Genomic DNA, 27,707 nt, shown 5'->3' with positions numbered 1-27,707 from the left:
GGTTGGATTTTTTCCTTTTTCACTAGAACTTTATGCAGTTTAAATAGAAATGTTTGCCTTTCCAGTTCTCAGCACAGGCTCGACCTGTTCCTAGCAGTGATAAAACAAGGGACAAAACCTATTTCAACGGGATCAGAAGGTCAGCCACAAAAAAATTTAATCCTTCTTCAATTTCAAAACTTCAGAGATGCAGACAATAATCCGTAATGAAGTAGTATACTGTGAAATAAAGTACTCGCGCTCAATTCAAAGGAATTTCCAAAAACCGAAAAGGATTTATAGGTGTCCAAGGTGCAGAAGTCAGCCTGTCCCTGGGCAGCGCAGTGTTATCGGAAATCCAGCTCGGGAATCAGGGGCTGATCGGGGGCTGCGCTTTCCGCCCCTCACCCCCGGCCCTGGCGCTCTCCCGGCCCCGCAGCGCCGCTCGGGACTGAGGCGGAGCCACCCTCAGGCCCCGGGGCCCTCCCGCTCAGAGGAGACTCCTTCCCCTCATTTTATTTATATATTTATTTCGTTCTGCTCGGGGAGGCGGTGCTGCGGGACGCGGAAGTGCGGCGGGAGCGCCGCAGCAGCCATGGCCGCCCCGCGCCTCCTGCTCCTGCCGCTGCTCCCGCTGCTCGCCCTCCTGCCGCGGGCCGCCGGCGACCTGCGCGCCTTCGTGGTGGCCCACAGCCACATGGACGTCGGCTGGGTGTACACGGTGCAGGTCGGCGGGGGCGCCGCACGGGCGGGGAGGGATCGCTGCGGCCGGGGCTGAGCCGCAGGCAGGGCTGCCCGGAGCCGCCTAACGGGGCCGGGCGCCGCCGCTCTGCACCGGCTCCCGGGGCGCGCAAATAAATCCTTGTCCGGTGCAGCTCCTGCCCCGAGTCCGGCCTGGTGTCTCCGCCGTCCCCTGGTGTTCGGGATCCTCCTTTGGAGGAGGCATGGTTAGCCTAGGAGCCGTGCCCTTGGGCTGTGGGTTTGTGTGTGCCTGTGTTCAGAAGGATGCTCCTGATGGGGTTTTTTGGGTGTTTTTTTTCTTCTTAAGGAAAGTCTTAATTCTGTTTGATGGGGCTTTGATTATGTGGCAGATTTTCATCGTCTTTACGTTTATCATGTTACAAAGCCAAAACCCTAGGAGAGCCTTCTGTCATTTCTTCAGAGAGGAGAGCAGGAGCCCAGGTCCTCGATGGCTGGGTGGGCTTGGAGCCTAGCGCCTCTGAACTAATTTTTGCTAAATATATGAAATGCAGAGCAAGATAAATCAGGTGGGGCCTGATACCTTTTACCTTTGTTAATCAAAATCCTAATCCTGAATTCTTCTTCATTACTATGAATTATTTTCCTTTATGTGTGAAAGATGCTGCAGATACTTCACTCACTAGAGAGAAATGACATTAGGCCTAACTAATGAAAAAGAGCTAGTGGCTCACCCACTATCTCTGCTGTGCATGTATTTTGTCTTCCCTTTTTAGGAAAGATGAGTGAATTTCTCCTTTAATACTTCAAACTCATACTCAGAAATTGCATAAGAGAACACAAAACTAAAACTTCAAATCCTTAGTTAAAATTTCACATTGTTTTAAGTATCTAATACTCTTGATTTCGAGAAACTCTTATGAGCCAATGGAAAAATAATTGAGGAAGAAATTATTTAGATAAACCAAACAGCATCTTAAGCCATTCATCCTACACTCAAATGCTTTCCTTTTTCTAGTGGCATGAGCATTTTTACAATGGTGTGTTTCTGTTGTGGAAAGCAAGGGGCTAGGAATTTCTGAAGTCAATTTCTGATTTGGATTACCTCATCTCCTTGTTTCAAATGGTAATTTTCATGTTGGAAATTTACCTAAACTGAAACTCTGCATTCATGTTTTATATATCATGTCCATTAGTTTTTCAGTGGGGAGAGATCTATATGTCAACCACTTTAGGATGTACATTTTGTGGTGCATCTTCTTAAGTACCCGTAGTTTAAGTAGGTTAGTGTTAACTATCCAATAACACACAGATAACTTTGTTACAAGGAAAGACAGACATCTCAGGAAATCCTAGGCTATTGTCTTTAGGCATTCTCTATCCCTTTAAAATTAAGTAAAAGCTGGAGGATGATCTGGTCAACAAAAGTTTTTCTGGTCAAGGTAAGTGTACAAAAAGTATCTCCTTGTGTGCACAACTTCAAAATTAACATGGTGGTGTTAATTTGATACCATATCATAGGATATAACACTGTGGTAGATTATTTGATGGGTACAGCTGTCAAATTTGCATTGCAATAAAGGTCTGTAGGCCTCATTCTGGAATAGAGGTGTTTTTAGGAGCAAGATAGGGTAGATGCATAAAATCTCACACTTTCTGTGTCAACAGTTGAACTCATTCTAAGATTCTTTTACCAGCTTGGTTTTACTCTATCCTAAAACATCAAGAAAAATAGAGTTATTTTTCATAATAGTGTAATTTACAGTAGATGCATCACTGCATTGTACTGGTAATGCACAGCACAGAGTCACACTTGCTCTGAAGAAGCAATTCTGGTAACTCAGGCCGTCAAAAGAAGAGCTGGAATGGGAGAATGAAGTGTGCATGTGGGGTCTGTATGGTGCTGCAAAATACTGTCAGTGATTTAAGGTGAACACTGAGGAACAGAATAAGCCATTCCTAGTGTGTCCAAAAGATAGCTGATATTGGTGCTGGTCTTGGGAGAAGCTACACCTTGATCTAGTCAGGTCCCCAGTCAGGAGGATGTTTTCTGAAGCAGAAGGGCCAAAGGCTGTATGTAGACAGCACTCAATTTTTCTGAAGCTACAAGGCAAGTGTGCAGCAAATGTGAGGTTTTTGGTATCTCTCTTTTCAAGTCCAATGAGTGCTTAAAACAGCCCTTTTAATTTAGGTAAAACAGAGCTTATTTACTTTTTTTTTTTCTTTCAGGAAAGCATGCACGCTTATGCAGCAAATGTGTACACTACCGTTATAGAAGAGCTGATGAAAGGAAAACAGCGCAAATTTATTGCAGTGGAGCAGGAATTCTTTCGACTCTGGTGGGATATGGTAGCCACAGATACACAGAAGCAGCAGGTAAATTGCACTGGAGCCATGCTTCCTGCTAACGAAGAATTCACACTCTTTTCAGGGGATAAATAGGGGCAAAGTACCTTCACCATTTGCTTTTTACCCAGATCCTATGTAAGCTGCCTCTGAATCTAGTACTTAAAGGACTTTAAAGGCAGTTGCAAGAGGTTAAACCCCAACTATAGATTAGAGCAGTAGGAGGTAGTAACCTTTGCACTGAAGATTTTTTTACACTTTACATTTCTTGTTTCATGGCAACTTACTTATCTGGGGCCATGCTACTTTGAGATGTGGGTGAACCTGAAACAGGCTGCACCAATATCCGTTAAAACATCTGATACCTATCACTGCTCACAAGAAGGAACTTTTTGTTCTTTGCAGTTAAGTACTGCTCGAAAACCTGCCATTTGTAAGCACAGACAGTACTGCAAAGAAGTGACTGCACATTTAATGGCAGTGATTTTTTTTCTAGTAACGTCATTGTGGAGTTTTATTTGTCACTTCTTCTTTCCTCTGACATGAAACAAACATGCTGAATCAAAGACTGGACTGATAGGCTAGCAGCTGGTTGTTTATTTTAGATCCTAAAATCAAAGGGTGTACAGGTGCAACTTCCCATGGGCACTTAGAAATCCATGGTCTGTTTTGTTACCAGGATCCTATCAACAGTTCTTTACATTTCAGTTTGTTTAAAGTTCTGGATGTTTGAAGCATTGTGCTAAAACCACACCTCTTGTCTGATTTTCTTCACATAGTTCTTCACCATTCTGAATCTTCTGTTATGTTCTGTATTCAAATAACAGCCTGTGCACAGCTGATCTTTGCAGGAGAGATTTTGCTGGGTTTAGGCAGTTTACAGTGTTTGTAAACTCTGCCCATATTCACCTGTTGTAGGACAATTTCCTTGTAGGTTTGTTAAATTAGAAAACTGTACTGTAAGTGGGGAAGAAAACAGCATAGCAGCTGCTTTGTAGAGGGACAGGGAAGTGCTCCAACTTTCAAAAGTGAGTTGATGTTATTTCAAGTATGTTCTGCTGCTGTAAGCCAAATATGAAGTCAAGGCCCATGTTTCTAATATCTATTCCTGCTATTATGTGGAATCCAGAATGATGTGTATCACGTTTGACCTTGGTAATGCAAAATTAGTACTTATGAATCAGGCTTTACTTTCTTTGCCTAATTATTTGTAATTGTTGCTTTTATGCATTGTGTAGCCAGTTCTCTAGTTACTTTATAGTTTCTTCTCTCAAAATTAAAATATTTAAAACTAAATTCCTCTTAAACCTGTGTGTCTAACTTTGGAACTCTAATTTGCAGATAAATTACATGTTTTTAACATTAGCAAGTTTCAAATATTGGTCCCTGAAATTAGGTCACTCTGGTTACTGGCCTGCTTTTTCCACTTGAACTCTAGTATTAATGATTTTCTGTGGTATAGGCACTCTGGTTTTAATTTTCCTTTTTTTTTTGTCATTTAGCAGTTTGCTTGGAATACAAGATGTAATTCTAGTGTTGTTTTGAAACGTCTAGGATTTAATTCTAGTGTTGGTTTGAAGCTTTGTATTGGAGCTATAGCATTAAAGACTAGTAAAAGGTACAGCCCGGGTGTCGTAGTTGAGATGGTCACAATACAAAGCAACACACTCCATTTTCAGAAGGCTTCAAACCTGTTTTTATTCTAGCATGCATGTTTTTTATACATTCTTGCAACATAAGTTTACACTTTACTCATTGGTCATGAAAGATAAAGAAGGTGCTTAATGGAACAGACAGTTGCAGTTTTCTCTTATTTATTCTTCTTTCTTTCTTGATTTCTATGTCAACGACCTTGGTAGAAAATTCTTTCAGGGGTAAACATGGATCCTCTTCTCAAACTTCTCTCTGCCTCACAGAAGTTGCTGTAAAACATCTTCCACACCTGGATACAGAAGTTGTTTTTTCAATTCAGACAAGAGAATATGTAAGAGTGAAATGCACTGCAGCAGTATTCAGCCAGATGGGAACCTTGTAGTTCTTAGCACGTGTTATTTACACTGAATTTTCTTGTGTGACCCATTCCTACCTCCTTACTGTGGGTTGGTGTCTGGGTGCTTTAACTAGGGGAAAAAAAAGATGTATAGCCACTTCTGTCTGGTTTGTAGGCGTGAGTTGATGGTAGTATGGTCCCAAGGATCACAGATATGTTCTAACACCATAGCATTCTGCTGTTTATAGTACTACTGCTTCTGTTTCCTCCATTCCTCCTTCCTTTTGCCTCCTTCTGATCAGAAAAAGTGCTTCTCTTGTACAGATACTGTTTTATTTTCTTTTTTTGGGGAGACAGAAGATTGGATATTACTTAAATAATTTGAATTATTTTTGTTGTTTTTCCAGCCACTCAGTGGTTCCACAAAACTTACATTAAAAAAACATTTTTGTGGCCCCAAGTTTGGATCAGAGGTATATTTTGGTATTTGCCCCATCCAAGTGGGGAATAATAATTACAGATTCTTTTCATGTAGGTCAGGGCCAGTTCTGTGCTGACACCAGATATCAGTTATCTGGTCTCCCAGCATGCTAATCAGTCACCACAGTCGGCTGGAACTAATTTAGGAATGCTGAGCCCTGAAGCGTTTTCACAACATCGTGAAGGAGAGAAATGATTATAATCAAAATTGACAATCTGGCATCCTATCTGAGTAGACACTGAAGGTTCCTGGGAAAATAAACATAATAGCTCTAAAAATGGCATTCTACATGACAGATTTAAAAAAAAAAATGTTGAGGATTAAAAGACGTATTTGCATAAACTTTACTTATTGGAAGTTTGAGATATCGCTGAATTTCTACAGTAACTAAAATAAAACCAGAAGACTCCTGATGCTTTTAGAAAGGGACATAGACTATTCCTTCCTCCCTCCAAACACCACCCTCTCTTCATGCAGCATTTGCTGAAGGCTGTACTTGTCAGCATATCTGTTGTTTCTAGGAGTTGAAATTAAACTGCCCCCTCCCCCACCAAGAGAAAAACAACCCCTCCCAAAAAAGCCACCATCAAAAGTTGAGCAGGTTGTAACATATTGAAATTTTTTAAACTAGGAAAAATACCAGAAATTGGGGTTATCAGCGGGTTATTCAGGCAGACAAACCTGTGGAATAACTATTTCTTAATAAAGCATTCTGTCAGTCACAAGTTGAGCAACTTGTCTGTGCCCCAAAGGCAAGATAGATGCATGTGGAGCAAGATGTTTATGGCCATGGTGTGATGGCAGTGTCTGTCTCCTGGATCCCAGAGATCTAGTTTCCAGTTAAAACCCTGAGTATTACTGCTTGCCTGGGGCTCCATTGCTGCTTGCAAGGAATTGGACGTTGCTCCCTCATCCAGCCACCAAGTGCCTTCCCAAAGCCAAGCTGGATGCAGCAGGAGGAGGATTTTGGGAGAAGCATTAGCATCTTCTGGTTTAATCCTCCAGCTCTAGCTGCCTTGAGGCGGGATTTACAGGCTGCTGCCAGTGCAGTGTCTGGTGTTCAGGCAGTATAAAAAGGCACAGTAACAGCACCAAAAAGTCAATGTCTACCTGGCATCCTTTGTTCCTGTTACCTGGATAAATCAGTACACTGTGCAGCACATTGAAATCCTTTTTTTACTCTGTTACTCTCCTTTAGATAGCCTCAGTACAGACAGCCCTGGATCTCACTTTTATCGCACTTTTTCTCCTAGATGCCTTCTTGACAAATGTTGTGTTTAGGTAATGTGCTAGCAAATGAATTTGCAGCCTTTTTGGATAAGACTGAAATGATGCTTATGTTCTGTGTCTTAATTTCAATATCATAGGTCCATCAGTTGCTTCAGGAGGGACGACTGGAATTTGTCATTGGAGGGCAAGTGATGCATGATGAAGCTGTGACACTAATTGATGATCAGATTATACAGTTGACGGGTATGGGTATTTGCATTTAACTTTTATTTTTCATTGTAATGACCTTGGAGGCTTTTATTTTGTTTTCATTTTTTCCCCTCCAAAATTGCTATTAATTTCTGACTTCTTAAGAACTAATTAAAGTGTTTCTTATTTTTACTAGCCAAAGTGTTATTTGTATAAAAATTGTTGCTTAAACAAAACCCATTAGTTTTGACATGACAGTTCTGCAGCAGGCACAAAGGTTGCCAAAAGCTGGTTTGTCAGGGAGAAACTGGTTTGGAGCAGAGGCCTTTTGTGTGTGTATCTGTGTGTTTGAGAGCAAAGTGTCTGGGAAGATAGTAATGGTGAAATTGAGGGTATGAAACACTCCTCAAGAAAATACGTGGTAGCAATTCAGAGTGTGGGGAAGTTGTATTGTTTAGGCAAGGTCTTCTACAGAAAGGGGCACTGGGAATGTCACTGAAGTCAGATAAAATTAGTTGAAATTCTTCTTTGATGAAGAAACCCTCATTTGTAATCATCGTCATTTTCTGTTAGAAAATATTTCCCAGAGATGCACTATTTGCCATTTTCATCTTCTGACTTTTTCATTTAACATTTGTATGTTACACCTGTCCATCTGATGGTTCAAAGAGTGTTTTAGTACATGGGTTTGTTTGCATTGGTCAGTGCAAACAGAAACAGGGTAACTGATGCCACCTCTGTGCTAGAGATGTCTGCTCTATGCCAGGAGGAAGGGGATGTGTTAGCACCAGCTGCCATGGCTTATGGAAACTGTGCCAGGGCTGTGGTGTTTCTACATGGGACCCCAAAGGGACAGAAAACACTGCTGTTATTTCTGCATCTGACTGCACAGCACCACTGGCCTTGCTCCTTGTCTGTGTTTATCAGGAGCTCAGGATTAGCAGCTGCTTCTGTACCTCAGTACACTCTGGCCGAGAGGAGGACAAGATATGAACATTTTTTCTCTCATCTGACTCCCATGTTTAAAGGTTTCTTTATGGGCTTTAAAGCACTGACCCTAGGACTTCTTAAATAAAATATTAAAATGATTGAAGAGTCTTCTTGTTAAACACAAACACAGCTTTTCTATACATTGTAGTTAACTGAAAAAGACATTCTCTCTAATTTAACATTTCATTCTGTGTAAACATAATCTTTATTTTTAAAAAAGAAATTTCAGTTTTGGCAATTTATTAACCAGGAACAAAAGTATTAATGTATTTCAAAATTCTCATTTGTTTGTCCTGAGCCATCTATTCAGTTTGAGTACAAACAAAGAAAATTGATTATGTGGAGTTCAGGTCGAGAGGACAAAGCCAGTGCAGACATTTGTGGTCTAGATTTCATGTCTTCTATTGTCTGTCCAGAATTCCAGTGTTTTGGAGAAGCCTAGAAAACCGTTTCAAATATGTCTCTATCAGAATACTGAAAGACATTGTGAATATTTTAGCTAGGGAAGATATTAACCATGGGAAAGATGAAGTGGAAAGAGGCCTTGCAGCCTCACTTATTCAAATGTGCTATTAAAATTTGAAATAGGGAAGATATGATTGTATTTTCAGCTATTTCTGAGCATAATTCTATAACTATAAAATAATGATCTGCAATTTCTTTTTCCTTTTTTTCTTTTTTTTTTTTAATGATGAGTATCCAAGTGCAATATACCTGAGTTCCAGATAAAATCTACTGCTTTCCTGGTAGTTTTTCTTTGATTCAAATGATTTTTCTGGGTTCATGCTATTGTCTGGGCTTTCCTAGTTCGGGTTTCTTTCTTCAAAACTCATTTCTATATTAGTAACATTAGTAACTCAATTAGTAACATTACTTGTAAATAACATCAAGTATCGAGTTCACTATTAACCTTTGTCTTTTTTAGTTTCATATGACTGATAATCATATTCATGCTAGTTTTGTTTAGTGGATGACTTGCTTCCCTGTCCCTTTGTCATTAATATGAGACTAAAATTTTCTGAGAATGGGTTTTATGGTTTTTAAGCGAACTTAAACTTAGCCCCAGGTTGTTGTTTTCATGCAGACTCCAACCTGGCTATTAGCTTTAACCTAATCTGTAGCTATGTACTTTTTCTGAGACCTGTCTCTAATCGTAATTCTTTTTTGTTGTAATCTTTTATAACGTCAATAAGTTATACTTGGCATAACAATGTAAACATTTTCAGTATGAAACTATTTGGTGTGAATGATTAAATTCCCAAAACTTTGAATGCTTTGGGAAACAGCAACAAGAAGCCCTTGAAGGATACTTCAAGTGCTTACCTGTATTGCAATATGCCTATTAAATTTACAAAATTAACTTTAGAAGTGTTCCTAACCTAAACAAATTTTGCTTTGCAGAAGGTCATGGGTTTTTGTATGAAACTTTTGGCTTCAGGCCTCAGTTTTCTTGGCATGTTGATCCTTTTGGAGCTTCAGCTACAACACCAACTCTTTTTGCTCTGGCTGGTTTCAATGCTCATCTCATTTCTCGTATTGACTATGATCTGAAGGCTGACATGCAGAAAAACAAGGTAAAAATACCATTAGGAATGAAGCCCTTGCTGGCCTCTACTTACAGTAATCTGAACTATGGCATTAAGATAAGAATCTCTGTCATCTGGGCAAGAAAATGTTGGTATTTCTTGTTGAAATGGGACGTGCTGATTGCATGTGATAATGGTGAAACATATTAAATCTGTGTTATATGGTCAATTAATGTCTTCATGACTTCTGGTCAGTGATAAAATGTAGTCTAGCTTGAAGAAGGCACAAAATGTGGGCAAATAGGCAAGTCTAAAAGGTCACTGAATTAGTAGTGTTTGAGGCAGAGACATCCAGGACTTCCAGCTTTCCCTGAGAGAATCTTGTGTCTGTTGGGTTTTATGTGAGCAGGTTTTTTTGTAACCTTTGGGCACAGTGGTGTCAGGCTTGGGACATTTATTTGTGCCTGTAAAATTAATGATACTAGGTCAGTTAAAGTGGCAGCTAGTCATGGTTTTGCTGAATTCAGGTTTTCTTTCATGTTCTGCCGTCTCTTGCAGTGTCCCATACACAATAAATGCTTTTCATATCATTGTGCCGGACCCTGATCTGTCATCAGTTTTGCACACTACATTATGAGAAAATATGGGGCTTTCACCACTGTGTTCCGGGCACTAGGCAGTTTTTATGAATCTTGGGTAAAACTCAAGTGTCTCTGAAGAAAACAGAATTCATGTTGAATTTAGTGAAGCCTGGACCAACCACCTTGTGTTTGTAATGGTTTGCAGTTCTTTCTGTTAAAATCTTTTATGACCTTTTGACAATCTTTGCCCAGCTATTTTTTTTTCCTGGCCCTTAAGAATCTCAAGGCTTCCAAAACAGTAATAGAATTTAAACATTAACATCACTTAAACATTGATTTCCACTGACTACAGTGCAGTCAGATTACATCTGGATCTTTTCTAGCTTATAGATGTTCAGCTTCCATTGAAACAGCTGAGGTGTAATGGCTGTGATAAGCCAGGCTTATCTCTGGATTTTAGTGTGCTGGCACTGTGCTGCCTCCTCTCCTTCTGCCTCGATTATAATGGAAAGAGGCACTGATGTGGGCTCCTGTATATAGTGTGGGACCTTGCCTGGGGTACCATTGGCATTGGCTCTTCAGAAAAAACACTTAAAAGTATTACAAGTGGTGGAAGGGAAGATGGGAACTCTGAAGTCTTAAGTTGTTAATTATGTATTTCTGTGAATGCCATCAAGGGTAATGGTTTCTTACATTTTTTGTTTTCCAGAAGCTTCAGTTTGTATGGCAGGGCTCTCCTTCCTTATCTGCAAGACAGGAGATCTTCACCCATGTTATGGATCAGTACAGCTACTGCACTCCATCACAATTACCTTTTTCAAACAGGTCCAAAGATTTCCCAAATATCCAGAAATGTTGACTTTGGAGAGTTTATCTTATTGGGGTTTAAGCATTTTCTTTGACTGTTTTCTTTCAATAGTATCCTGCTGCTTTCTCCTGACCTGTGGTAGGTCAAGGAGATGTCTAGACTCTGTAGGTCTGAGTAAGGGTTATTAAGCATCCTCAGCTTTCCACCACAATAAAGAAATTGGCTCAGTACCTAACAGTTGAATTCTCAAAAGTGACACTTGGTACTGACAGGCATTAAAAATACCTCTAAATATTGACAGACATGTTTTCTTACACCAGGAGGCTTGAAACATAGGTATGGCTTTCATCTACTTATTATACAGTGACTTACTTACAATGTCAGTTTTGATTTAAAAAAATAGAATAAAAATGTGAAACAAATTAATTACTGTAAATAGAAAATGTCCAAAGCAGAACTGGGGTCTTTTTTCTCTGCCTGGAAGTAAAGATTTGAAAGCTCCAGGAAGCTCAGTAGGGAATTGGCTATTGCTAATTGATTTTCTATGGGAGATTTTCAGCATTATCTTGAGCTGAGGTTGTGTCTATTGTCCCAGTAGAAACTAGAGCAACAAAAAATTGCCATTAATTTTGTGAAGAAATTTGAGAACTTATGAAAAATTTATTTTGCTTACTGGCTTATCCAGTAAAATACTCTTTGAAAACCAATTCTACTTGGGGGACCATCCTCATTGTTACAAAGCTTGCTGGTTTGTCCTATGGTTTCTTCATTGGATGCCAGCAAGCAGCAGGGACTTGAAAAGTTGCAGTGTTGAAAGAAAACTGGAGACTCTTCTCCCTACCTCCATCCCCAAATAAATACTTAAACCTAAATAGTAGCAATGAATATAAACTGATTTTTTTGCCTCTTATTCCCATTTTATACCAGCACCGTTTGATGTGTTTTTCGCAGCTGAGTAAATCTTGTTTACAGCTTACTGCTTTCTACTTCTCCTTAGGTCAGGATTTTTTTGGAATGGATTTGCAACTTTCCCAGATCCACCAAAAGATGGTGTTTATCCAAACATGAGTCTCCCTGTCACAGATGCCAACCTCCACCTGTATGCACAAACCATGGTGGCAAACATCAAGCAGAGAGCAGCCTGGTTCCGGACAGGGGACGTCTTGTGGCCATGGGTGAGTGCCTGGTCAGTGTTTGCTTCAGGAGAGACAGGTACATACCAGAGTGTAAGTGGATGGTTCTTGCTGCAGCAGGTACTGCAGAAATGCTGGTACAAACCACGTGACATGAAGTGTTTTTCTAATAATTGTGGTCTAAATGACTGACTGGTGATGATATTTAAAATTTCCTTGTATAGCCTACCAGTTGTCTATCAAGTCTTCCACCCTACTCAAGATAGAAAAAAAAGTGACAAAACGGTAAAATAACCTCTTGCATAACTATATATTACAGTATTGCTTCTTTTTTTTACCCCTTGCTTTGTCTATTTAAATGATCTTTTTTCTTAACTAACTTAGCCTAACATAACTCGATGTTAACAAAATTATAGCATTATAGGAAAGTGTGTGACACTTAGGTAGACATGGTCTTTCCTAAGAGATGCATAATAATTTTCTTGTAGTCTTTGTATTTTAGCTAGAGCCATAGGCAAGCATATCCCAGTTTGGTCATCCGAACACTTTCTTCAGCAATATGCTGTGTTAATTACATCCTGCATGTACATATAGCACTGATGTGCTCTTGCTGTTTTCAAGTTCTTAGGAAAGAATAACTTTGCCTAAACTGAATGTACAGTCTGGTTTCTAATTCTGATGGATGCTTCTGGTCTCATAATTACAATATTAGATTATGTGTGTTCTTTATGGACTATTTCCCCACAATATCTGTTGTTACAAAGAAAAACTTATTCTGACTGATGAGTCACTGATTTGTTTTTCTCCTGTGTTTATGACACTGTTGCTTATATTGAATTTATTATTTTTGTAGAGAGTGAGAAGTAGAATATAATACTCAACAGTTGTGCTGTAGTGAAAATTGTGCTGGAATGAGAAGTTTTTAACAGTACAAATAAACCCCTAACTTCTAGATGCAAACCCACAACTTTGCTGTAATGTAAGAAAAGTTATGGGTTTCTGTGCTTGTGATAATGGTATGTAAAAAACTAGAGAGAATGTATGGTTCTAAAACTCTGTGCTTTTTCATGATTTTTTCATAATTACAGACAATCTGTGCGAATAACCCTGCCCAGTCTTGGTAGTTTTGTAACTAGCATCAGTTATATGGGCAGTCAAAATCAAAATAAATACCCCTGGAACATAGACTAGTGTTAAAAATGATCCTCCCTAAATATCTGACCAAAGTGATTTGGCTGTTCTGTGTTTGGAATTTCAGGGCTGTGACAAACAGTTCTTTAATGCATCTGTTCAGTACTCTAACATGGACCTGTTGGTGGATTATATTAACAAGCATTCTGCTGAGTTTGGAGTGACTGTCCAGTATGCCACTGTCAGTGATTACTTCCAAGCAGTCTATAGCAGGAATCTTACATGGGAAATTCGGGACTCTCAAGACTTTCTTCCATATTCAACAGGTAATGAAGTTCACAGTGCCTAATATCTGCCTCAAATGTGTACATATGTAAAATTTTAATAAGGGAAAATGAGCAATAAAGAAGAAAAATGCCTCCTGGTAAGATTTGCTCACTCTATGAGGTGTCATCAACAGACTAGGTCATCCCAACTTAGTTGTGTAAAATAGGTGGATGTGTGGCCAAATAGAAAAATGTCTCATTTTTACTGTTTAAAAGAACTGGATTATGCATAGCTTAGACCAGAGGTGGAAAATGTGATGTGGAGTGATCTGTGAATGTCTGGAGAAACTACAGGTAACCAAGGGCCAAGGCAATCTGAAAACTCTTGGGGTAGTTCTGTGTTACTACAGTGGAAGGGGCTTCCCACAGTAAAAGAGTCAATATTGAGGATTTGGTGTCCACTCTCTAAGTAATTGCAGGAAATTTATAATTAAGTCATATATGGCCTCAGCTCTCTTCACAGAGAGCAGCACAAATTATCCAAGGATTTTTCCTGGGAAAGGCAGTGAGAAGTTCAGAGAAGAAGAGAAAACAAGTCTTATCTCTATTCACTGCTCCTGTTGTTTTGCACATGTGGAATGTGTTATGGAGATTGTTTACCCAAAGTGATTTGTTAATTGGACACCAGTGAAGGTTGTTTTGATTCCTTGACCCATTGGGTCAAAACTGTGTCCTGGCTGTCTCAGACACTCACAGGCTTTTCTTTAGTATCTCTTTTAGTATAGTATTCTTTAGTATTCTTCATATGTTTTTAGTATGTAATTTAGTATAGTATTAGTGTAATATATTATAGCTTAATAAAGCAATTGTTCAGCCTTCCTGATCAGGGAGTCAGAACACATTATTCCCTGGCTGGGGGATTGCCTGTTTCTACTATAGCCATATAGACTTGAATGCCCATTAATGCTTATTGCATCCATCAGGAATCCAGTTTTTGAGCTCCAAATCCAATCTTTTCTATAAACCAAAGCATATAAGGTAAGGATGGCCTGATCCAAACAAAATACTAATGTAGATGAACCCCTAAAGTCTCCTGTAGGAGAAAGTCTTGCCTTTTTCATTAAAGTAAACAGTTTGAAATTCTGGGGTGGGAAAGAATTCTCTTACAACTGAAGTCTAAACAAGTAAAAATATGGTCAGTATTTCTGAAATTTTGTAATACAGTGTTACAAAATTTCTTTGCAGCTCCTTGTTGCTTACATGCTGCACTGACTTAGCTTTTCAAGCAGAGCTGAAAAGTACTAGAAAAGTACAAAAAAAAATCATGATATACCCAACATCCCTTTAATTCTTTTCCCCAATAAATTTACCCTTTTAGACCTCATATCAAAGTATGCAGAGAGAAGACACAGCCAATTTCTCAATTTCTAAACTCATCAATTTATTTTATTGCCTGGTTTATTATTCAAATCCCATTGATTTCATTAAAACACCTTTCTGTATAATTGTAGCTACCACTGCTTCATCACATTTTTGGCTGTGTACATCTATTTCAGACTGTTCTGTAATGTGTCTGTTAACTTTTCAATGAATAAAAATAACCATTGCTTCCTGTGAATCATGGCATGGGCTGATCCCTGACTCCCTCACCTCCCTCTAGGGATTATACCTAACACTTACTGATAAAAGCATTGCCAGTTCTAACTGCTAATATCCTTTCACATCTGGGCTCTTTCTTTTATCTTTTGGCATAATTTACCTGCAGGATTCAATTGTTATTAGCTTGCATAATAGCAGCACCTTCAGAGTTCCAGCTGGGTGCCCACACAGAGATGTAGTTTTTTCCCCAAATGACTTTGTGTGCCTGGCAATTGCAGTATAGATTTGAGTGCACTTTCTCCCACATGCTGTTTTGCTTCTTGATGATTAATCCTCTCTTATTCTTGCTATGCCCTTTTTTTGTGAGTCACATATTGGGCTCAGTGTCACTTATGATATATGGAAACTCAAGTTTTAAGTCCCAGATAAGTATTTCCTTCTGCTCTGCATTCATTGTACTGTGCTGATACATACAGGTGGTTCTTCTGCTTGTAATGTCTAAAGCTAAAATTGAAACTTCTAGCACCTTTCAGTCCAAAAATAAGTTTTTTGAGCAAAAGATCCTATTTTCTAATAGGCAATCTAATTTGCCTTTGATCTTGGGCTGATAGCAGATTATTACACTTGCATGTATGCTCTTTGGAAAACACTTTCTGCAACTTCTTTTTGTAAAACCTATATATCACTAGTGTATTTTAAAAGAAATTTCCCCCCAAAAAAAACACACACTCCCACCCCTAAGGACAGTTTTGAAGGCTTTAAAAACAAATACTTGTTTTCCTATTTCACTCTGTGGGCTACTGAAACATTAACACAAATAGAATGTTGAAATACTTTCCAGTAACCACTTGAGGGCATCTTTTGATGTAGTTTGAAGTGCTGCAGTAGTTTGGAATCATTACATCACTACTCCAGTTTGAAGAAATAAATCCCTTTGACTGAAAGGTTGAAATTTAGTGTGTGTATGAAGCAATTACTATAGATTATAATGTATTTTATTAACAACTAATAATAATATATGCTTCAGTGAAACTTCAAACATTCTTTTGTGCAGATCCACAAGGAAGAAATTTCCATAAACACAGGTTAACTTGGTTGCTACTGTCTTTGTATCAAACTTGCATGTTACTAGGCCTGTAGGAGAGATGATAGTTTTTCAAAATGCATGTTCCTGGCTGAGTTTCTTTGTATGCTTTGTGACCTTTCTACCTTGATGGCTGCTGTGTAAATACCCAGTAGGATTCATGTAAGAAGCTGAACAGTAGTAGTAGTAGTGGTAGTAGTAGTAGTAGGATAACTGAAGTGGTGTTTTGATGTGTATTGGATCTGTTCCTCTCTAAACAGAGCCCTTCCAAGCATGGACTGGGTTTTATACTTCTCGGAGCACGTTAAAAGGAATTGCAAGGAGAGCAAGTTCATTGCTTTATGCTGGAGAATCCTTTTTCACACAGTATGTCCAGAAACACCCAGAAGGTTCTATTTGCAAATGTAAAGCCTTAAAGCAACTTCAGAGTCTTAGATGGGCAGTTTCAGAGGTAAGGATTGATTTATTTTCTGCTTTGAATGAAATTGTTTATTTTCCAAATGAAAAGTTCACATAGGCGTTTCACCTGGATTGTCTCAAAGTTGCTTTTATATTTTTGGAAATAACTTCCCCCCACTTTTGCAAGCCATAAGTAGAAATAAAGCCATTTTTCAAAAAAACTGTCTTGAAGCATGACTTCAGCCTCTTAACCATGCATCATGGTTACTGGCAAATGTTTTCTTCAACCAGTGAAAGAGTATGTGGTTTCAAACTTTGCATATGAAATTCCTTTTCTTGGTGTTAGTTTTATTATTTACAAACTTGTTCTTAAAAGTAAACAAAAAACAAAGAAAAATGGAACTAATTTAAAATTACTGATAATCTCTACTTCTGCAATTTAGAACAGGAAGGACAGATTTGTTTCTCCGAAGTTCAGCAGCTAAGTGATTAGCCTTGTATCATTACCATTTGCAGTCCTCAGTACTTTTGCTGTTAATAATTATTTGGTTTGCTAAGTTGATGACCAGATCTAAGTATGAAATGAAAAACCTGTCTTGTTACAGTATATTTGCTGCATTCTTGGTTTTTGTAACTTGTTTGGTTTTTGCCTCTGAATGTAGCTGTTATCTCTTATTAAGTTGTGTGTAAGAAGTTTAGTTGACTATCATGTTAACACAAATGCAAACCTGAAGTTGTCATTCTTTCAAATTACTTTGCACCTTTCAAATTACTTTTAAATACAAGGTCCAGCACCATGATGGTATAACAGGCACAGAGTCTCCCAAGGTGAAGGACATGTACATGAATAACCTGATGTATGGAATGCTCAACGTGAAGAAGCTAATGGCTTCCATAATCTTTGATATCAACAATGCAAAGAAGAATGGAGAGGTCTATTCTTCTGTTTACACTAAAGACTCAGGAGAACCAGGTACTTTTTGCACAGCTTTTTCAATTTTGAAGCTACCTTTTGAAAGCGATCATGTTTTCCTCCAAAATAATCAACATATTGTATACATCTAATTTCTGTGAACCATGGCTAGAAAATTGTATTTGCCTTCTGAGACCCAGGATTTCTCAGCTAATGTTAGACAGAACTCTACCTCAGTGCATTTATTAGACCTGGCTCTCAGTTTCAGACTTCAGTGTAATACAAGGAAGAGGTGCTGGGTCAGAGTAGTCACTAAGCTAACTTTACTCTGCAACAGAGCATTACATGATAAGGAGCACAGTCAGAGTCAAGAAATGTTCTTGCTATAATGTACTGCCAGCTTGTGTAAAAAAATGTAAAAGGATTTTTAAGAAGTTTGTTCTAAATACTGTGCACTCCCTTTTATCTGACTTTGGAAACTTTTTAAACAGTCAGATGTAAGCAGTGCCGTGGGCTGTGCAACAGACCCATTTGGATTTTTACTGGGCTGTTTTTAAATGAGGCTTCTCATTTGATCTCCTGTATAACTCTGATAAAGTTAATACTGCATGACAATGAGTTCTAAGCAGCTTATCTTCACTAAATGCATTTACATTCAACTCAGGTGTAATTTTCTGAATACATGGTCTTTTTTGATTGGGCAGAGAATAGAAGAATAAAGCAGAAGAGGTTTTAATGAAGGACTGTAAAAAATTTTCCTTTTTTCAAGCATGAAGTTTTACTGCAGGGTTTTATGTTAAAATTTTGTAAGATAGTTGTACCTAGACAGATTTCCTAAATACATTTTAATACCACGTTTTAAAAATACATAATGTAGTGACTGCAAGTTTTGTTTGCTTGCACAAAGGTGCTGCAGATGTTGACCTGTATGTGGTTGTCTATAACCCACTGGCATGGAACATCACTACCTTTGTCACAGTTTCTGTCAGCAGTGAGGCAATGAGTGTGTATGATGAGCTGGGACGTTCTGTGCCAGCACAGGTACTTCAACTTTGTTTCTTTCTGTTACTTTTTTCTCATTTGTCAGTTTTTATTGACTGGATTCTACCTCCTGTTGAAGGGGAATTTTCCTACTTGTCCTTCAAGGGTTGTTTTTCCTTGTCTGTTGTCTCAACAGAGACTTTTTTTACTCTCTACAAGGACTTGCTGCTCTTGTAGTGTGTTTGTCCTTTGCATGTCTGTGTGACCTGGTGCTTCTTACCTTATTTTTATATCTGTGAAAAAACACTGTTTCAAAGAAATACTTTTATGTTGAAGCACTGCCTTACAGTTGACAGCCCTGTTTGAACAATTGACAGATTGCCTTGGGGAGGGAGTAGAAGAGAATTAAGAAATGTAGGTCTTAGAAACTGGTGTCAGTCAGCTGCCATTTGGTGGCTCATTCTGTCACAGCCAAGCTCCAAGACACAGCCAGCTGTTCCAGGGGAGAGAAGAAAAGTGGCCCCAAGTGAGAGCTGGTACTGGCCTTTCTCAGGAGCATCTCCTGTACAGAATGCATCATCATCAGTGGCTTGATAAATCTCCAGGAATGCTTCCTGCACATGAGGCCTGAAGAGGCCTGACACAATTGCAGATGCTCCCCTCTGTCCCTGAGATGCCAGATAGCTCAGCAGATTCTGCCCGCTGCAGTTTCTGTGACCTGTGGCTTACCACTGTGGCCATGCACGAAGGCACACTGTAGTCAGTAGTGAGGCACAGCAGCTGTCCCTTGTTCCTGCACATGTGGTGCCATGAGACCACACTGCCTTTATCTGCAAACCATCAGTCTCTTTGGCTTGGCACGTGGTCATGCTGCGCCAGAAAGGCTCAGCTTAATCCAAGTTCACCAGGCTCCCAATTAAAAGCAGCGTGGATCTACATTATAATTTAGAATTATAAGAATGGCATGTTTAAAAACTTATTAAAGTAGAAGCTATTTTTTATAATTTAGGGCTTACAGCACATGAGGGTAATTGCCTTGCTAATTAATTTTCTGTAATGAAGCATTTTTGTGTATGCTATTATACAGGTTCAAAGCTCTGTGGAGTCCCAGTCTACCTATGATCTGTATATTCTAGTTGCAATAAGTGGTCTGAGCTACAGAAAATACAGTATTAAACCCTTGGATGGTCAGCAGGCTGCCTTTGTTGGGAGCTCAGTCAAGTACAAACGGAGAGACCTGGCTGGTGCAGGGCAGCAAAGGCAGCAGTTGTTTCCTGTGGTTAACAGCTGCTACCAGATCGTGTTTGACCAAAACACAAACCTGATGCACAGCATTACTGACAGGTGAGACTGCCTGCTTCTTTCAGTAGCATTTCAGATTTTTTTAAAACAATCCATAAAAATAAGTGCAAGGATTTGTATTATGTGTCTTCATTCCAAGACTCAGCAAAATGTTCTTTATGGTCTTTAAAGTTCTTTTTTATCCCCACTTCACATGCCCTCTTTTTACAGGACACTTCAGCACTAGCACAGGCATGATTCCATACTAGTTCTGTGATGTTGCCCTGTTTAACTTGGCAGTTGGTCTGAGATGACATATCATAGTAATAACTAGTATATCAGCAGAGTTCCAGTGTACTTTAGACCAAAATAGGGTTGTGAATGTGCATTTTTATTAAAAATTAGTAAAAAGCACATACACTGTGGCTGCACAATGAGCCTTAAGTGATAAAGTAAGGGCTTACTCACACTAAGTAGTGTTTTGCAAGTCCATATCACTTCTTTCTGTGGTAGAAAGCTAGAAAACTCTTTTGAAACTTTTAATTAAGGAATTTCCATTTAATCAGGTAGGAAAAATGAAAGAATTATCAAGATTTAGGTGAGATTTGAGGTTTTCAGGTGTTCTCTCTCAGCTGATGCAAATTGGCCCAATTTCTTCAGCTTCAGTGCAGTTGTGCTGCATTTTGCCTGCTCAGGATTCAGATTGTCACCTATTATATACTGATGGAATATTTGACCCCTTTTACACTGGCATGGTGATGGCTAGATCTCTTTCACCTTTGCAGTTTTGTTCATAATTCTGCCTTCTAGAGCAAGAACTTGTTGTCCAGTATCATTAAAATCATCTTTAGAAGTATAGCTGGACCTTAACTAAGAGCCCTGGAGTAAGTATTTTCTCAGAGTGCCTCCAGATCATAACTGCCTCCAGATTCTATGAGAAATATAGTGTGGAAGAACAAAAATCTAAATTCAGATTCCAGTTTTTCCATCTTGTTCTGGCAAGCAGCAAGAACTGGAATTCAGCATGCAGGGGAAATTAAATACTCACTTTCTTCACAAGCCTTCAGACAAGCTCAAAATGCTTGAGCTTCACAAGGTTTGCACTGGGATAATGGGAAAGAATGAGGTCTCACAGGTCAGAATGGGAGGAAAGGTTGAAAAAAATTGGGATCTTCAATTGGGAAGCCCTTTACATTCAACTGCAACAGTTAGAAGTTCTAGATCCTGCCCCTGCACTGAAAGTGCCTCATAAGAGAAGTAGTAGAAAACACTTGGATATTCTCCTCAGTTAATACAAATGATGGGTAGCTACATTAACACGAGATAAAATGTTTAGCTGTATAAATTTATATGCTAGATGAAGTGATTTTTCCTGTTTTCACAGCAAGTTGCCAAAGGCAGAGCAGGTAGCTGAGAGCAGCATCTTAAATTGCCTTTATATGACTTTCTAAAAATTGTGATAATAAGTAAAGAATAGCAAACTGTAAGCTTCAGTGGAGAGAGGAGGAGATGCAGTAGGTTGTGAGTGACTGTAAATGTTGATATCCTGTTGATTTCATTGTTACCAGTGTTAGACATGAAAACTTGCATCATGCTGATTTTACCTAGCTACAAAGTTCAGTGAACCTAATTATTCACTGGGGCAGTGTAGTGTACCTCATTCCTGTGAAATGGGTAGTTTTAATCCTGGAGCCACTCTGGCATCAAAACAGTGACAGAATGTAGATGATGTTTAATCTTAAGATGTTTCTCTTCTACAAAAATAGAAAATTACATAGAAACTCCATTTGCTTACAAACTCACATGTATCTTAATGGGAAGCACTTTAGTTTTTTGCTGTCCTCATTTATTCAGTCTCACAAAATCAATCCACTGTGAAGAAAGTTTTTTTTGTCCTTACATTTCCTGCCTTGTTCTTGTTTCTGTTCAGCTTTGCATTTATCATGTACAAAATGTGTTTGTAAGTTATATAATTTTACTCTTCTCAGGGAGACCAACCAGACTGTCCAGTTCACCCAGGAGTTCCTTGAGTACCACGTAAATGGAGACACCAAGAAAGGACCCATTTCAGATAACTACTTGTTTGCTCCAAATACATCAGCTGTTCCAGTATCAAAAGCAGTGGTGTTGGAAGTGATGTCTGGAAGCTTGATGACAGAGATCAGGCAGTATTTCTACAGGTACAGCACCATTTCAGCTTCACTGGAATGTTAGGATATGTATGAGGTTACTTCTGTACAGTTACCCCTAAACAGTGAGCTCTGTACTGTTTAGGATTTAGACAAAAGAACTATTATACATCTGCTGAATGTGCTGCTGAGGAAGCACCTTTTGTAAATCATAGAATTAGAAGTAAGTGTAAATCATAGTGTTAGAAGGACTGTGAAGATCCAGTTCCAAACCCTCTGCAGGGACACCGTCTCTAAACCAGGTTCATCAAAGCCCCATCCAACCTTCAGGGCCAGAGCCAGAGCCTTCAGCACCTCCAGGAATGGAGCACCCACAGTTTCTCTGTGACTGTCCCACTACCCTCAGAGCAAGGAATTGCTTTCTAACATCTTATCTAAACCTACTCTTTTTAAGTTTAAAGCCATTTCCCTTATCCTATCGCTACATGCCCTTGTCAAAAGTGCCTCTTCAGCTCCCCTGTAGGTCCCCTTCAGGCACTGGAAGGCTGCCCTAAGATCTCTCCAGAGCCTTCTCTTCTCCAGGCTGAGCAATCTTAAACTGTCTTCATAGGAGAGATGCTCCAGACCTCTGATCATCTTTGTAGCCCTCCTCTGGACTCATTCCAGCAGGTCCTTGTGCTTCCCACATTGAGGGCCCCAGAGCTGGATGCAGAGCTGGATTCTCTGGGTAGGGTCACAGGAGGGGAAAGCAGAGGGACAGAATGACCCCCTTGACCTGCTGGCTGTGCTGCTTTGGAGGCAGCCCTGGACAAGTTTGGGTTTCTGGGCTGTGAGCACACATTTGCCAGCTCATATTGAGTTCCTTATTAGTCAACTCCCCCAGTTCCTTCTCTCCCGGGCTGCTCTCCAGCGCTTCTCTGCCCAGCTTGTGTTTGTGCTTGGTCTTGCCCTGACACAGGTGCAGGACCTTGCACTTGGTGTTGTTGAACTTCCTGAGGTTCGCATGGGCCCACTTCTGAAGCAAATACTGCTGCAGGAGGGAGGGATGGATGTGGAGATTGTTTAGGGTGATCCTTTGTGGTGCATTTTTTAATGCAACTTCTGTTGAGAAGCTGGTTCTATACAACTCAATGAGTATTGTTGCTAATATCTTACATGGATGGAAATTGGACATAATGATACATTTTCATAACTGTGAATATCTATCTTGAAAGCAAATCAGAGAATGGAGGAATGAATCTTTTATAAGGTCACTCTGACCCCTGATGAACTAACTGTTCTCTGTGGTAAAATTGTATCAGTCTATAAACCCTTCACCCCCTTTTAAATCTGGTTGTTTGGTTGAAGTCTTTTGCTTTTCATGGCATTGCTCAAGGATTGTAGTTAAGGACCTTTGGAAAGTAGTGTGGAATTCTTGCCTCAAAGCTTTTGTCACCCAGATTGAAAAAATGCATCTATTCTGTACAATGTAAATATGTTGCTTAGAGAGTCATAATAATTTTTAGATTTGTTGTTAATTTTGAGACAACAGCATTTGATTCCTCATTTGTAATCAAATGAGGAATCCTCCTGACACTTGAAATGTGAAGGAAACTTACAGGATATCACTTACCTCTGGTTGAATATCTGTATATTTGAAAGTTAAATTGAAATTAAAAATAACTGTACTTCAAATAAATAGAAAATGAGTAAGAAAGTTGTCTGTGTAGGGTGACATCATGAGTGCCTTGCAAGTTGTGTCATAACCAGTCAAGTGCTTCACCTTATAAACTCTGCATCCTTCCTCTCATTTTTGCAGCAATATTACCTCTCAGGACTATATTTATGCAGTGTACACCAGGCTGTATTCAGTCCCAGAAGGCTACGATGGGAAGCTGCTCTGCCGTAGGATAGAGCAAGAATACAGTGTTGGGCCTTTGGAATTCAATCGTGAAGCAATCTTGAGAACAAGCACAAGTTTGAACACCAGACAAGTTCTCTACACTGACAACAATGGGTATCAGATGCAGAAAAGACCATTCAAGGCATATGTGAATAACACAGTGGCTCGGGTAGGCACTAAGGTGTAATCCAGAGTCAGCTGTGTCTTATCTTTGCTCTCTGTTACTGTTTCCTGTGTTAATATTATCTCTGCATGGTTTACTGTGTGGTTACAGAACTATTACCCTATGGTCCAGACTGCCTACATAGAAGATGACAGCACAAGGCTGATGCTGCTTGCAGAAAGAGCTCATGGTGTGTCAAGTCAAGGGAATGGACAAGTCGAGGTAAAGTTTGAATTTGTATTTCTTTTTCTAGGTGGGCTAATTTCATGGCTGCTGATAATGTAAGTAAAGCCTGATGGCTCATTCCTGTTGTGACATTTACCTTCCCAATACAGGTGATGCTACACAGGAGACTGTGGAACAACCTTGAGTGGGACCTGACCAACAATCTCACTTTGAATGACTCTTCAGTGGTTCGCCCTGTAATCTGGCTTGTTTTAGGGAGCAAGGCTGTCACCAACACTTTGTATCGGACAAGCGGCCTGGCATTAGAGCATAGGCCAGTAGTGATGTTTGGAGCATTATCAGGTAATCATTCAGTCCCCTGTGCTGCCTTTAGCATCTGAATGGCTTGTTTATGTTGCTTTCATTTATGCTGTTGAGTTTTTAAATGCAGGCTTCAAGGCTCCTGTGAGGCAAAGTTAGCATGTAGTGAGTTAGGAGACAGATTTAGAGACTGCTAATTACTTTGCATTAATTTCAAACATGGATGTTGTCCAAATATATGTAATGTTTCTCTTGTTATATAATTATCTCTACTTTGAGAGGAAAATAAATTTTAAAGCATGTAATGAGAACAAAGTGTTCACACAGGGAATTAGTGCAAAGTAGGTAGTGCACCATATATCAGCTTCCTGGATGCTGAGTCCTTAATGGCCATTTTTGGGTTATTCTTTTAAAAATATTTTTTTGTCTTATCAACTAAAACTGAAGCGGGGTATTGAAATAGCAATTTCAGACTTAAGTGAAATTTGTTTTATGGAAAGCTCTGATACACTTTTCTAGCAGTTAAAATCATGCTGCTTTCTGCTTAGTATCTTGGAAGGCCTTGGAGGAGAAGGCATATCATCTACTTTGCCTCTGCCCTGTCAGAATAAGCCAAAAGCCCTTTACCCTTCCACAGGGCCCTAGCCAGGCTTGTGTGTGTGATGAATGTTTAATGTCTGTTTTGTTTTATTTTGCATAAAGGAGAAGATACACCAAAGCTACCCAGACAACTTCAGGAGAATTCAGTCCATGATTTGCCTGTAACTGTGCCACCTAATCTTCATCTCCAGACCCTGAGCATTCCAGGGTGGAGGTACAGCTCTAATCATGCAGAACAGGTCCACAGCATCCACATGGGTAGGTGCCTTCCAAAAGGTGGCTGGATGTTACACTTAAATAAGCTGGTTTTCTTTTTTCTCTGTTCTCTGTGGCTAGTATTTTTATTTATTCAAAGCATTAAATTCTTCAATCAAGGAACTGTGCTGTATTATTTCTCTGCCCAAGTAGTAAAATATTTGTCCTGCGTGAGTTTGTTATGCCTGTTAGTGACATTCCTGTCAAAGTGGTGGGAGCTGGCTATCTCTTGATATTAGTCCTCTTGCTAATTAAAAAAAAAATAGGAACTAAGTTCAAATGATGGGAGTTTAAAGTTTAAAAAAATTAAAGTTTAAAACTTGGGTTTAATTTTAAAGTAAGAAAATGTATGCATTTTGATTTCTTTTGAAGGTGAACAGAAGCAAGGTGATCCAGATTTCAGTCGTGTCCTGCTGAGAATTAGACACTTGTATGAAGTTGGAGAGGATCCTGTGCTGTCTCAGCCTGTGGTGGTAGATCTAAAGGTAAATGTAACCCTTCTAAAGGTAAAAGTAACCCACCAAGTGAGGTGTTTTGATTCCAGAGAGAAATGGTTGGGGAATGCCACATCTTGTGTACTATAAAGTACACAAAAGATGGATATAAATGTGTTCGTAGAACTTTACCTCAGAGGGAAGTGAACCTTTTTTTTTCTTACTTGGCTTTGCAACACAGAAGCCATCACTTCAGATGGAGTTGGCATAGGCACAGCATGAAGATCTGCTAGATGTGGGTAGGACTGGTTCTGCTGAGCTGTTGGTAGTGTAACACTTCCTGCAGTACCTTAACCAGTGCACAGAGGAGGATTCTGTTTTGTTGATTCTTTAGTTATTGAAAATTTTACCTGTAATTAATGAAACTTGGACAGGATTAAAAGAAAACTTTTTTTCTTTACAGTTTATTTCTGTGAGTTGTTCAAGCTTTGTCACTTCCTTCATGTACTCAGTTTTTTTTTCAGTTTCATGTTTATTTGATCTTTCCTATGGAAATAGATAACTTTATACTCCATGGCAGGGGTTTATTACTTTGATTGTCATGATACAAACGTGGGAAACAATGTGTAGAATTCTCTGTTTTAGACAAAAGAGGAGTGTGAGTTTCAGCCCTTTTAATAGACTCTGTACTGCAATGCAGAGGAAGCTTTCAGCACCTCACCTTCTTGGTGTGAAACCTGGTGAATCTGAATTTGCCCTTGTGCTGCACGACCTTGCAGATTTTCAAAGTCTCTCTGCTCCAGTTAACAGGCCAATGCAACAGTTGAAAATTCTTTCTGGTCTTACTGTGTGCTAGGCTGGTGAGTTGATACTCTTGTCTATGAACCCTCCTTTGATTTCTGGTGTTCTCTTTACTCAGTCTTTGCTGAAGGGATTGGGATCAGTGGTGGCAGTGGAGGAGCGATCCCTCACAGGCACCTGGGATGTGAACACTTTGGAGCGCTGGAAATGGAAGACTGCACAATATCCAGGCAAAAGTAGGTGGATTAAGGGGCTTGGTGTCCATTGACTGTTGAAGCTTGATGATTAGTCTAGTTAAAAATATTTTTTAAAATTGTAAGATTAGAAATGTTTTGTATGACAGGCCTGGTACCTGTCACAGCCTGCAGGTAGGAACATTCCCTGCAAGCTAAGATTCCCTGCAAGGACCAGACTGTTGTATTTATCTGGTAGCTTGGTTTGCCTAGAGGTGTTAGTAAGCTTGGAATCTTTCTGGAGTTTTCTTTGTCCAGATGGAAGTGGCTACTTTATGAATTCACACTCATGACACAGATTGATTTTGTCAGATGCTGATGAGTTGTGTTTCTCTAAGTTGAAGCCTGTGCTGCAGAAAAACACAGCTGCAGTTAAAAATCTCTGCTGTAATCAGCTTAAAGGACTCTATGGATATGATTCAAGTTAGAGCTGACACAGATCCAATGCTGTGGGTGACCTCATTTTATTTCTTATTCCAGTTAGCTGCTTGGACAATGTCCTTACTGTCATTTGCATACATATTGTGCCTTGTAAAAAGCTTGCAGAGGTTTTGGAATGGGCTGGGTGAGAGTTTAGAGCTCTATTTGACCTGCAGCTCTGAGCTTGCTTGCTCTTTATTCATGATGAAGAAAAGGTGCATGACTGGAAAAGTCATTTCACATTTTCTGTGTGAGTCAGTGTGTGAAAAGAAGAGAAATTGTTGTATATTTTAATATTATGAATGGGTACATCTTGGGCTCTATAATACTTTGAGTTCTAGGGAGGAGAAGCTGCTCACACACTAGCTTTTAGGGAAGGGATGAGTTAAAACTGATGTGGTAGAACAACATGTCCACTTGAGTAAAGCTGCTTTAATAAATTACCAATGCTTTTGTGTTTTACAGGGTTCTTCAACAGCACAGAGACCTCAGAAGACTTTACAGTAACTGTTCACCCAAAGGAAATAAGGACTTTCTTTGTATACTTTCAGGTTCAATAATGTTTGATGATGTATTTCAGGTGGATATGTAATATCTTTGAAATTTTGTTTCAAGATACAAGTGATAATCTTGAAAAACATCCTATTGCTGTTAATGAAAGAAAAATTAATTTTGGAATAAACTTTGAATTTAATTGA

The 27,707-nt window shown here is 39.3% G+C and overlaps 1 protein-coding gene across 1 annotated transcript; it reads left to right on the top strand.

Annotated features, from left to right (window-relative positions):
* The first annotated feature begins 559 nt into the window (after window positions 1–559).
* On the top strand, window positions 560–27,707 carry MAN2B2 (mannosidase alpha class 2B member 2). The gene is made up of 19 exons (XM_063157583.1): window positions 560–706; window positions 2,908–3,054; window positions 6,863–6,968; window positions 9,306–9,478; window positions 10,721–10,836; window positions 11,817–11,994; window positions 13,211–13,409; window positions 16,293–16,483; window positions 17,218–17,404; window positions 18,252–18,385; window positions 19,413–19,669; window positions 21,595–21,786; window positions 23,534–23,786; window positions 23,892–24,002; window positions 24,116–24,308; window positions 24,969–25,124; window positions 25,494–25,606; window positions 26,475–26,592; window positions 27,475–27,707. Exons 1-19 carry the CDS (start codon window positions 575–577, stop codon window positions 27,567–27,569), a joined length of 3,051 nt encoding a protein of 1,016 aa, XP_063013653.1. The 5' UTR covers window positions 560–574; the 3' UTR covers window positions 27,570–27,707.

This window comes from Melospiza melodia, chromosome 5, assembly GCF_035770615.1.
Source record: "Melospiza melodia melodia isolate bMelMel2 chromosome 5, bMelMel2.pri, whole genome shotgun sequence".
Classification (NCBI taxonomy): domain Eukaryota; kingdom Metazoa; phylum Chordata; class Aves; order Passeriformes; family Passerellidae; genus Melospiza; species Melospiza melodia.
This window is presented reverse-complemented; position numbering and strand designations above follow the sequence as displayed.

Excerpts from the sequence above, each read along its gene's own strand:
- MAN2B2 (XM_063157583.1), top strand. The coding sequence starts at position 575 with ATGGCCGCCCCGCGCCTCCTGCTCCTGCCGCTGCTCCCGCTGCTCGCC. Across the intron at positions 3,055-6,862 it reads CAGATACACAGAAGCAGCAG|GTCCATCAGTTGCTTCAGGA; the intron begins GTAAATTGCACT and ends TCAATATCATAG. Across the intron at positions 24,003-24,115 it reads AAGGGAATGGACAAGTCGAG|GTGATGCTACACAGGAGACT; the intron begins GTAAAGTTTGAA and ends TTCCCAATACAG.